Source organism: Morone saxatilis, unplaced genomic scaffold (assembly GCF_004916995.1).
Source record: "Morone saxatilis isolate NCDOM2014 unplaced genomic scaffold, NCSU_SB_2.0 Contig9, whole genome shotgun sequence".
Classification (NCBI taxonomy): domain Eukaryota; kingdom Metazoa; phylum Chordata; class Actinopteri; family Moronidae; genus Morone; species Morone saxatilis.
The window spans coordinates 20356418-20368609 of record NW_023340268.1 but is presented as its reverse complement, the minus strand read 5'-3'; the positions used below and the strand labels follow the sequence as shown (position 1 = coordinate 20368609).

General features: G+C 40.2%; 1 protein-coding gene across 1 annotated transcript in view; it reads left to right on the top strand.

Moving 5' to 3' along the window:
• ptprua (protein tyrosine phosphatase receptor type Ua) overlaps positions 1-12192 on the top strand; it is a 196749-nt gene that overhangs the window by 143850 nt on the left and 40707 nt on the right. The window contains 5 exon segments of the mRNA XM_035681751.1: positions 1044-1080; positions 8263-8401; positions 11117-11146; positions 11578-11744; positions 12091-12192. The exon segment at positions 12091-12192 is cut by the window's right edge and continues 2 nt beyond it. Coding sequence (XP_035537644.1) covers positions 1044-1080; positions 8263-8401; positions 11117-11146; positions 11578-11744; positions 12091-12192 — 475 coding nt within the window.

Sequence of the window (12192 nt, the reverse complement as noted above, 5' to 3'; positions counted from 1 at the left end):
CAGTTGGCTGCAAGTTTAAGCTCTCATATTGCTACTTTAAGCTAATCAACATACATTTAATCTACATCTCATATCTTATATTTTTCATTCTTTTTTCATGCTATAGATTAAGGTTGTGAGCATTAATTAGAATACCTCTAAAATATGTAGTGTTCTTGTACTCTTAGAAAACTTTATTACACATAACTGAATTTTTAATTTTTTGTTATTTGTAACTTTATTTACCTGCAATCCTGAAAGTTTAACCTCACTGGATTGTGTAAGGGATTAGAAAGGATTCAGATTTGATAAGCAGATCCAATACTGAAGTCAAATTCAATAAAATGCCCAAGGATGGGGATTCTTCAGTACACTGTATATCCCTCTTCTTAACAAGATTGGAGGCTTGGTTGCATTAAATTGCTACTTTGACAAGCACTCTGTTCCAAAAGGCCAAAAACCCACCTTGACAGAGGACAGGATGACACATGACATACTACCTGCCGCTGCTTTAATAACCCCTGGGTGGGAGTAAATATGACTTATCTGTCACTGCTAGAGATGAGAGGAGATGAGAATCCACTTGAAACAGATTTCCAATTAAAAAAGGTAATTTGGCAACCGTTTTAGGTGAAAGGTTTTTGACTCCAATCTCACAGCAAAGATTAGCATAATTGCCCATAAAGGCTGATTTAACTTCCTTAAATCTTAATTTAGTAACATGCCCCTCCATCTCCCTTATAGAGGTGGCTGTTTTGGGGGGTGAAGGAGCCAATCAGTGAACCTGGGTGAGGGACCTCACACAATGAAGGGGAACACAGGTCTCTCGTATCACAAGAATATGTCATCCTCTCGGAAATTTCAATTATTTCCTCCATATAGCAAAGGTCTGGGTGACTTTGACACACTCGGCCGCCTCTGTTGCAAGTTTTAGACAAGGTTGTGGATTTTGACAGACTGACTCATAATTAACTTGCACTGTGGTGGTTTTTTTCCTTGCTAATTATTGTGTCTTCATGGTACCAAGCCAAATGAATTAACTCAGCCTTTTCTTTTACTCACAGGAGACCAGGATAAACTGCATTCGGATCGCTCGCAAAGGTAACACTTGCTTTCCTTTACAATTTTCAAGGTGCTTCATGTAACATTTTTACATCAGTCATTATCACATTAATTACGCTTCAGTGTACCTTAAACATGGCTATCACCAGCCTCTCTTTGTACCTTAACATTGTAAGCTACCTAAGTGGATTGCTTTACAGCACACAGAGAGGTGGTTTACAGCACAAAACAAGATGCTGTTGCTCTTCTTTAAGTGCAGGTAGAGCCTCAGTTTTATGGCGACTGCAAATATTGAAGGAAGTTATAGAGAGCCGAAGTGAGACCGGAGCATACAGGCAGAAGTAAATGCATGGTGGATGCATTGACATATGTACACGTATGAATGTCACTGGAGATGTAGCTTTTTGTAGCTAGCAAATGATCAATGATCATTTAACTAGTTTAACAGTTTTAAACTTCAAAAAGCAAGTGCTGTAGCGTAAACTTATATATCTTAAAATATTGGTAGTAATCCCAGGAACACATTTAAGTTGTTCAGAATGACGGACTCCATGGAAAGTGAACGGTGGTGTCTCTAGATAAAACCATCTCATTCTAAAGTAAAAAAAACTCTACAACAATTCCTATTTTGGAGTGACTGTATGCTAATGAAAACATACCTATGAATATTATATTCTATTTCAGTCAGTGGATCCTAAATGTTACACACTGGACCTTTAAGATATCATGATCAGAAAATACAATAAAAGTAAATCAGCTGGTAAAATAAAGTAACAATATACATTGATTGCTGTGGGCATAAATTAATTCTGTAGTTTATTTTTCACAATAACATTACAGTAACAACTTAATGTGGTGATAAAGGCTTCAAGAGTCTGGAAATTTTTGATTTAGGTACCTTGTAAGTACTTGAATTTTCCTCCTAAAAAGCTGCACAAAACCTCCAGCTCCCTCATTAAGTCCATGAACCTCATACATGAGTTGCTCTTCTTCTGCTCTCTGGGAGAAGCTGCTTACGGCAAGGTTAATGTACCCGTATTATTAAAAGACTCCAAGTAACCACCGTCTTCACCAAATCAACCAAGGGTTATAACTTTAAAGGTTGATGAATATTTTACTTCTCAGCTTCATTACTGAGATATGAGTTCTTAGTGACAATTTTACAGCTGGGGTCTGAGGCAAATACATTAGAAATCAGACAGGTTTTTGACAAGTCCCTGGTTGAAACCTTTTATCTAAACCACTTGTTGAGAGGTGAAAATGATTGAACTTGATTGATTAACCAGGTATCATCATAGCCCAGCTGTATTTATAAGATTTGTGTTATATTTTGAGAGCTACATTGTGGTTGCAGTACATCCTGTTGTATTTGCTATAGGTTTGCACACATGTAGGACTTCAGTGACATCGATTAGAAGATTATAATGGATCATGATGATTATAATAACTAGTTGAGATAATAGGGTTATATACTCTTTTCGTTTAATGGACTCCTTTGTTAAGCTGTGTCTTGCAGCAGTGTTGTATCCCCATGTCTGAGCAATTAAGCTGCTGAATAAAATGTTATCATTATCTGTTATAATGAGGGTATGAAAATACGAAGCAGGTTATAAAAAGCTGGAATTCTGAAAATGCTACCGCAATAGCAGCAGCAGTGGGGTGAGACAGAGGCCACGACATTGTCTCTTCCTGGCTAACATAATGTTGACTAAGGAAATTGTGATTCTCTATGTGATCATACCCACTGTAGGATTTTTGTTGCGGTTGCAGTGGTTTCAACTATGTGGTACAGGGTGCATGTCAGAGATTTGGAGAGTTATCCTGGATCAGGCTGCTGCTTGAGGGATTTGACTCAGACTTAGTGTTGTTTTGGGTGCTGCAGGAAGGAAGCCCCCGTGCCAATCTCCCCTCAGCAGAGACACCGGAGGAAAGGTGAAAGCAAACATGCATCCGTGTTCTCACTCTGTACCTCTCAAATCACTGACACTGACATTTTGGCAAACCCCTCTTGGGCTATGAAGGCTTTGAAATCCAGAATGCAGCGACGTATCCTTTCTTCTCCCCGAGAGAGGAAGCGGCCAGGAGTGTTTGCTTGAGAGACAGACACAGATAGAAGGCTCTCAGTTCAAACAATAGGCAAGAGGGAGAGAGACAGAGGGTGAAATGGAGTTGTTCCCCCCTTCCTCCCTACTGAATTATGTCTGAAGTTTGTAGTGCTCTCGAGAAAGGTGGCAGTTAAATTGGATTCCTCTCCCTGAACCCTTTCTTATCTGAAGTGCGATGACATCAAAGAATCCTGGCGTACTATTGTCTGCCGGCGCGTCATGTAAGTGGAGGATGTAGGTTGCGGGCGTATTTATAGGAGCCTCTTTTTTTTCTTTTTTTTTTTTACTGTAGTTGTGCATATATGACTGTGACAGGCAGGCCCAGAGGACATGCTGATGTTGCTCCAGTTCTCTCAGAGGTGGCACAGAGGTCCCGTTGAGAGCGTTCCTGGCTGCTTTTCATTTCCTCTCACCAGCTTCCCACACGCAGATGCTGCCAGCTGTGTTCACCGGAGCGCCTGGCCAAGCCACCGCAGTGGTGGGCGCGTTTTTTTCTCCCCGACACCCAGACCCTTTTCTTTGTTGTTTTTCTTTTTACTCAAATGAAATATGGCCAAACATTAGCTGACAATAAAAAACAGTGAAAACATGTTCATTACAAATCAAATTGTCTTGAAAGATTCACCACTCTGTTCCAAGAGGAGGCTTTTACTCATGTCAGCCAGTGGAAAAGCATCAAATTCGCATTAAGCTTTTGCAGCGTTTGAAAATTTTGCTTAAAAACTGTGTGACACCTGAATGGAATGACATCATACTATAAATTCTCAAATAGTTTATTTATACTTTATTTACCTCAACTGTAGAGAGAGACAGGCCTTCATTCAGTATATTAGATAACCCGGTTTTATACTAAAATGTTAATAAGTATATTGATTACAGTTGGTTCTACTTTGCCATTTTTGCATTCTGGATTAAGAAACTGCTGAAGAAACAGTTTGCCAGAAGTTTTTAAGTTCGGTCTATCCCGGCTTCATTTATTATTTCTTGTGACTTATTTTCTACCGTCTAGGCGTCTGTGTTCTCTATTTTTTGAAGTGGAGAAACATATGCAGGAAGAAATCAGGTTAAATTCTTTACATGGCACAATCTTTCCTTTGTTTATTCAGATTGAGGTGTTTATATGGAGAATTTTTATTCAGTCTGGGCTTTTAAAGGTCCAGTGTGTAACATTCAGGAGGATCTATTGGCAGAAATGAAATATAATATTCATAGCTATGTTTTCATTAGTGTATAATGACCTTAATATAGAAATCTGTGTGTTTTCGTTTTGATCTACCTAGGGACTACGTTCTCTTCTGGCGTAGTACACCATGTTGAATTGTTTCCTCAGTAGCCCAGAACTGACAGAGCAAACACTGCCTCTAAATGGAGCTGTCTCACATTTTGCAGCCACCGTAGTTTCTTCGTTGTGCAGGTGATGTAGAGGGTGAAGCGAGGTAGTTGCAATCTGCCGCTACACCACTAGATGGCACTAAATCCTTCACACTCCATGTGAGCCAGTGATATTAGCCAGCTATGATAAAAAAGGTGATTGGCATTAGTTTTTGCTAAATTTGCCTAAAAGAGACATTGCTTTATCTAATTCCAACCCTGTGGATGTTTTTACCCATCTTTAATTAGTACAGGCATTTATTTGTTTGTGCTGAACATTATTTGAATACCAGCTTTTAATTGAGAATCCCCAGTATAAGTATGTCCTCTTCCATTTGTGACTAGAATGATATGATGTGTCTTGACTAATTAATTGCAGACCAGTGCACACACAAATGACAAGTAAAGTGCTGAGTTTTATTGATCAAAAAATGTCAAGGAAGTAATTGGAATTAATTATTGAATTAAAAAAGTGCTTCTGTTAAAAAGGTAAATCATAGCAGCAGATTGGCGAGTGTGACACAACTGCACTGATGGAATGCTGTGGAAATGTTCTCAATTCACAATTTACCTCCGTGAATATAGTACCATTTACATCCTGTGTATGCTTAAGTGCTCTTTCCTCTGTGACCAAAGTAATACAGTGTGTCTGGCCTGATAAATTGCAGGCCAATGATGATTTATGATAACACGTGCATCCCATTACCTTTCACCTCTCCTATCCCTGTTGATTTCCCCTGCATGACCACTGCTGGATTCAATTTTATTTTTATTTTTTTGTTGCTGGTGCACTGAAATTTACCATGATAGCCAATTTCTAAATATGGCCCTAAAAGCAGAATGACTCACCCAGCATGATTTGTGTGATTATGGCAAGTCTGTCAGGCTGTATTGTCTGCCAGGAGCTATAGTCACCACCAATCTGCAGCTTGTCGAGCCAAAGTCAGCATTCTGCCTCACTGTAAAGGCTTTATTTTTATTTTTATAAAATCTATTATCTTTTCAGTCACAGACAAAAGGCAATAACTCCCCTGTGAAGCATCATTGCTTTGTTAAAATACAGAATACAGAGATGTTGTCAAATTCAGTTGTGCTGCCAAACTCGCATAGACAGGCCTTAAATTATTTCATCTCTCTGCATTTTGTTTTATTCCCCGCCTTATTTGTTTTCTCATCAGCGAGATAGCTTGTTAATGATGAGCATGCTGCCAGTAGTGTAATAATACTCCTTCAATTCATTCATACTTAATAGCAATTTTTCACCTTTGGATAAAACACAACAGGGAGCCCAGATGATTCATAGACAGGGAGATTTCATGCTCTTGGCTGGCTGAGATGGCAGTGCAGACATAAATGCACTGAGACGGTGGCATATGGGTAGGAGGGAAATAACTGCGGAATGAGAGCATGCATCAGTTCGGAAAGATAACCAGAGCCTCGTCTCTCCAAGCCAAACACGTTTAGCTCCCCTTTGTAGACAATCACGTTGCTGATATCAGTGCACTGAAATACTGTTCAAGCCCTTTCTGATTGGAACACTGTATTCCATTGCAGCCTTTTGCAATTAAGTGCAGTCCAGCTTTTACATGGTATTACACTTGCTTGCTGAATTCATCCTGTGAAGCTCCAACTGGATCTGTGGTGACCTCCAACCCCCTTCCCTCCTTATTCGAGCCAGCCTGGTGGATATAACACCACAGAGTGAGGATCCTTATCCTGTCAGTGCAATACAATAACCCTGCCAGGATTGCTCTAGGTTGGGGACTCTATCAGCCAACAACGCCAACCTGTTTATATCCACAACCAATCACATACTGTATTCTATACATTAGACTTAAAAGTGAGTCTGTTGATAGGCTGTATGAAGATGTTTTCTCCAGACAGCTCAATACGTAATAATCTGAACTCGTAAGGTAGGCTGTGTCCAGAAATTGTGAAATCTATGTCCTATATAGTGCCCTCAAACAATCCCACAGTGGAACAAAAACAGTATATCTGTTAACAATCCCACAATGCAATGCAGCTCATTGATGTGAAAATGACAATAATGCGAGACTACACCTACATGCCAAAGCGTGAAATACACACACCATGATACAGTGTCATGCTTTGCTTCGCCTAGACGTAAACATGTTCTCATTCTACGGTCAAATTAGCAATAATAAACGTACAGCGTCCAGTCACACTTTCAAAATAAAGCTTCCTGAGGTTGCAGTTGAAATGAAATTGTAAGTTATGTTACATATATGTTACATAAGTTAACATAAATAAGTCAGTAATGACTTGAACAAAAGTCTTCTGGGTGAAAGTCTTGTTTGTTCAACCCATCCATCCACCCCCTCCTCCTACCTATGTAGACTTTGTCACTCTTTATACTTCACCTTCATACATGCATGTACTTTTCACATCTAGGTGAGGCAAAACGTGACACTGACAAGACGATTACGACACAAATAATAATATTAATAATAATATTCTTAATTTACATCAGGAAGGCTCGCATTTAAGAATGGTTAGCAAACAGCTAGTTCACACTGAAGAAAGGATGTTAGCGAACACAATACACACACATGAAACCACCAAAGCAAGTATAATCTTCAGCTATAAACGGTTCACAATGATACTACAGAAATCATTTGAATGAATGAAAACTGGAGTGCACTGCTGTACCATCACAATACAGTTTTTTTAGTCAAGAGTATTATTGTTATTATTTCAATCATATTTTTAGATATTGTTTTTATTAATATATGCATATATAAATAAATCCGTGGAGAGAGGCAAACTGTCTAGATCAGAGATTTTTAAAGTGGGAGGTGGGCCTCCCCAGGGGGCGCACAGTTTCAGGGGAAGCTCAGTGAATGGAAGTGAAAAGATATATTAATTATAAAAAGGAGATCACATAGAATAGCCTAAATGTGTGTGATTTGGTTAAAGAGATAGTTCAGAGGTACAGTAGTTTTGGGGAATTCTACTGTTTTCCCACTTCCCCAGAGTCAGAAACTAATAAATGCCTCAGGATATTAAATTTGGGTGTAGTCTGAAGTTATGTTGAACAGCAATATTAGGCTATGTTGGCTCAGTTGTTGAGCGTCTATGGGATCAGATAACATAATCATGGGACACTAAGGAAGTAAAGGAAAATAAGTAAACCCAAGAGACGTTAAAGGGGCGTATTTTCCAAGCTTTGTCTTGGGAGGCTCATAGACTCAGACTTGGTTACCTCTGCCCCCACTAGTGACCGTACTGAGTTTTGGTTCAATATGCTTTATGATATCTGTTTCTGACATTTCTGCTTCCACCAGCAGAATGCTTTTACTAGAAACACACTTGGCTGATGAATGTTTTAAATGTAATTTTTTCATTGCTGTAAACAGCAGAGCTAGATAGAAACCTCGACAAGGGTTAAGTGAGAAGATATGTTTATATCATCATTTGGATGAACTCAGTGTTTAGACTCTCTCTGTGGTGAAAGAACAGCACACTTTTCTTGTCTTGTGCCATAAATCAGTCATGAAATCCAGCAGATTTTCCACCCAGCAGACCTTCAGCACCGAGACCAGCAGAGGCTGCCAATCTTCTTGGCAATTGTTTTGTTTGTTTATGGTAATCACGCTAAAATGAATGTGGCAATGATTTATTGACATCAAACCACTACATGTAACATCTTGTTTTTGCAGTTAGAACTGAGTTGCTGTCTTTATAAGATTCCTCCTCTTCCTCACCTCTCTGTCCCGATGTGCAGCTGCCTGTAAGGACTCTAAGCGGGCTCTGGAAGTATCCCAACATGCTGAAGACATGGGTCTTATCCTTGGGGCCTGCGCTGGTGGTCTGGTGGTCCTCATCCTACTCCTCGGGGCCATCGTCATCATCGTCAAGAAGGGGTGAGTGACTGTGAAAATGTTTGTGCGTCTGCCGGCCACTTGATGTAAGATAGGTTAGACCTTTTCAGAGTCAAACATTTGCGGTCTTAAGTCTTATTGTTCCTGTGTAGCCTATCCGAAGGAGTAAATTTATCTCTATCCCACTTGGCAGCTAGGGTCTATTGAGGAAAGCATTTGGCAATAAGAGTGAATTACAAGCAGAGTTAGTGGAATGGTAGAGCATTAATCCTAAACTCTCCCTCCCCTGCCTCAGCCAAGCTTTTGTGTTTCATCTCATCTTTTAATTTCAAGGTCTGCGTGTTGGCTGAGCACATTCAAATGCAGCCTGCTCACACCGGAATCGCTGGCTGCTTTCCACCTGCAAATTACCTCTGTCGTCAATCGCACCTGCAGTGTATTCTTCCTTCGCTCGCTGGGCAATGGTGGAACACTCATCTGAGTGTGAAATATTTCATCAAGGGGCATGTTATTCCATTGCCCACTCAATTACATGAGGCGAGCAGCTGTGAGGTGCCAGTGGATGGGCTAGTAATTGGTTAGGAAGGTTGTTTTTGCTTCTTTTTTTCCTTTTTTTTTTGGAGAGAGGAACTTCTCCACCCGAGGAATTTTCTCTTGGAGAATAGAGGGTGAATGAATGGGATGTCTGGAAGAAGGCAGTGACTGATAAGATTCAGTGAGCCAATCTCACAGGCACAATAGGAACTAGACAGCCACATGGGGGCAACAGGAGCAGACGTGTTTATATTTAGCCACAAGATATTGTCACTGTTAGACTGTATATGTAAATATGGCAACGATTCCTTTTAATTAAGGAGGAATCAAATTCTAGATTTAAGGTGAAAGCAATGGCTGCTACACTACATAGTGTTCCCATAGTGTTTGATTGAAATGAACATATATTAGCATCTTCTATATCATACAGCTGTGATTTAATTTTTTGGGTGTCTTTTTAGCACATCTATATGCCTCGTCCTCCCTCTATATGCTTTTCGTTCCCTGACTGATATGCTTTATTTTTTAATATATTTGAATGTTTTCAATAAACTAAACCATAGACAAAAATACAGAAGCCCCTGTGGGGCCCTTTGCATTCCTGTCACTGCCACACAGTGTACATTCTGTGTGTAATATGTTATGGTTGTGAAAGAACCAGAAAATCCAGCGCACTAGCGATCACTTGTACTCATTTTATTCATGATGTTTTTGTGCTCTGACCATCAAAATTCATGGAATTTATTTTAGGTTCAGTTGATGAATTCTGACAGTTGAAAGTCTGAGGACCAAAATAAATATGAATGAATTAATAGAGTGAGTGCAAGCAATTGTGTGCAGGATGTTTGGGTCTTTATTATTATTATTATTATTATTATTATTACTATTATTATTATTATTAATATTATTATTATTTATTTTATTTGAACAGGGACAGTGCACAATAAAACATTAACCCTGTATATAACAAGGAGAGATGCATTGCACCGGGTTTTAGCAAATTGCTATTTTCCACCCGTAGTCCCTGGGCACGTAAATGGAACATACAATAAATTTAAAACAGTTACTAAATTCACAATTCACACTTTCATAATCCGAGTATACTTTCCTACACCCCTGTCTATAATACCTCGGCCTACTGTTGGCATCTAAAGCTTGAAATGCCGGGATTCATTTTCATCCAAAAATACAAGTGTAAGCCAGTCTCAATAAGGAAGCTACCACATATAAAAATACAACAATACATTTAAAGAATACCAAATAGGTATAGGTGTAGGTGAAGAGGCTACCGTATAAATAGTTGTTAATTATTGTTCACATTCGATACAGTTTGGGATGAAATTGCAATTCATAATTTCTAACATCTTTAGATCGGTAAAAAGAAAAATGTATTTATACAGAATTATTAGTAGAGTATATATTACCAGTGCGTTTATTATTCAGAAATGTTAGAAACCAATAATTTTATATTTACAGTGGGTCCTCTCTAAACTGTTTCTCAAGCTGCTTAAAAAGAACCAAAGAAATAAAATCAAACTGTCTTTATCATATGGAATTACATAGCATCATCTTTGCATTGCATCATATTGGGTTGAATCACATTGTGTTGAATCAAATCCTGTTTAATTGCATTGCAGTATGGGTGAACCGTATCGCATCGCATTGGTTGCTGCTCCATATGTATCTTTAATGCACCGGATTGTTGGCAATGCATCGAGATGCGTATCGCATCGGCCTCAATGAACGAGATGCACATCCTTTCCTTTTTTCCATTATTCCATTCATTCTATAATATATGTTTCTACATTTATTGAATGGTGTGTGTGGTGTGGAAAGTGTCTCCTTCGTTTAAGCCAGTAACCATGGTTCTGTGATGTTTATATGAGAAATTATTAAGCATTAAATAGAGGTATGTAAAATATGGTTGAAATTGGCCCACAACATACTGCAGGAAGAGCAGCCACATGAATACAGATAAAATCAGACATAAACGTAAGAAGTGAACTGTTTCATTGGTCCAGAGCTCAGTTTTGGTGTGCAGCCGGCCCTGTCTTCATTCTCGATGCTTTGATCCTGCTTCATGATTGCTTGCAAGGAACATTTCAACGCACTGAGCATCTTCATTTATCTTTCTGATGCCATCTTGATAAACCATAGTCACCTCTCCTTTTTTTTCTCCTCACTCTCTGTCTCTCTCCTTTCCTCCTCCTTCATGCTAATCAGAAGGGACTTCTATTCTTACCCTTACTACCCGTAAGTTACTCCTTTCTCCATCTTCCACCCTGACACCCTGACGCCATCTTCCCCTTGCTTGCCCTTCGTAGTCCCAGGATTATTAGAGTGGAAATCAGCATTGCTATCTCCACCCCATCCTTCAGTATAGAACCCCCCCCCCCNNTTCCACTTCCTCCTCCTCCTTCCACCTCACCACAACCCCACCGTCACCCTCGACACTCTCTTGCTATCACCAAATCGCACTTTCCCCTTGTCCAGTTTCAATCTCGTAGCCCTTATATTTCCCCCTCAGTCCAATTTCTCATCTCCTCAACCGCCCTCCTTTCCTTTCTTCCTTATCTCTTTGCCTGTCTTTCTCTCATTCGGCCTTCCTCCGTCTCCACTAACCATTATATCCCGCCCGCCCCGCCCTCCCTGTCACTCCCCCCTTGTCTCTGCACTCACACTAGGGAGAGCAAGTGCCGCATAAACACCAGGCACCACTAGGTCACTAACAGCAGGAAAAGCAGTCGGAAAACGAGCTCCTTAGACTGCAGCATGACAGAGCAGAGCACCCTTCAGCAGGACGAGAGGATGGCCCACTCCTTCATGGATGCCCACGGCTGCAACGCTCGAAGTAAGACAGCGAGGAACATATGGGTACTCTTGAGAAAGTGTCTAGAGAGCCGAAGCTCCCTCCTCCCCGACCTTCAGCCATGTTTACTTCCGAGCATGTATCCAATCTGTTCTGCCAGACCATAAGGTGCTCTCAACAGAGAAATCTCCTTCAAGTCTCTTGTCTGTTTGAATATTCTGCAGTGCCAGTCAGCTCTCACGTCTCCGCAGAAACGCTGAGTTTTTTTGCCCTAGTCGCCCCCTAGACTTTTCAGCCGAGTTTACATTAATAAAAAAGAACAGAGCCTGTGTCGCAGAGTGCACAATGTCAGCCGTATGCCTTGAACTGTATGTGTTCGTGTTCCCAGATGAGCAGCGTAGCTCCGTCAACGAATCCAGCAGCTTACTGGGAGGCTCGCCCCACCGCCACTGTCGGAGGAAGAGCTCGCCTTATCACACGGGCCAGCTCC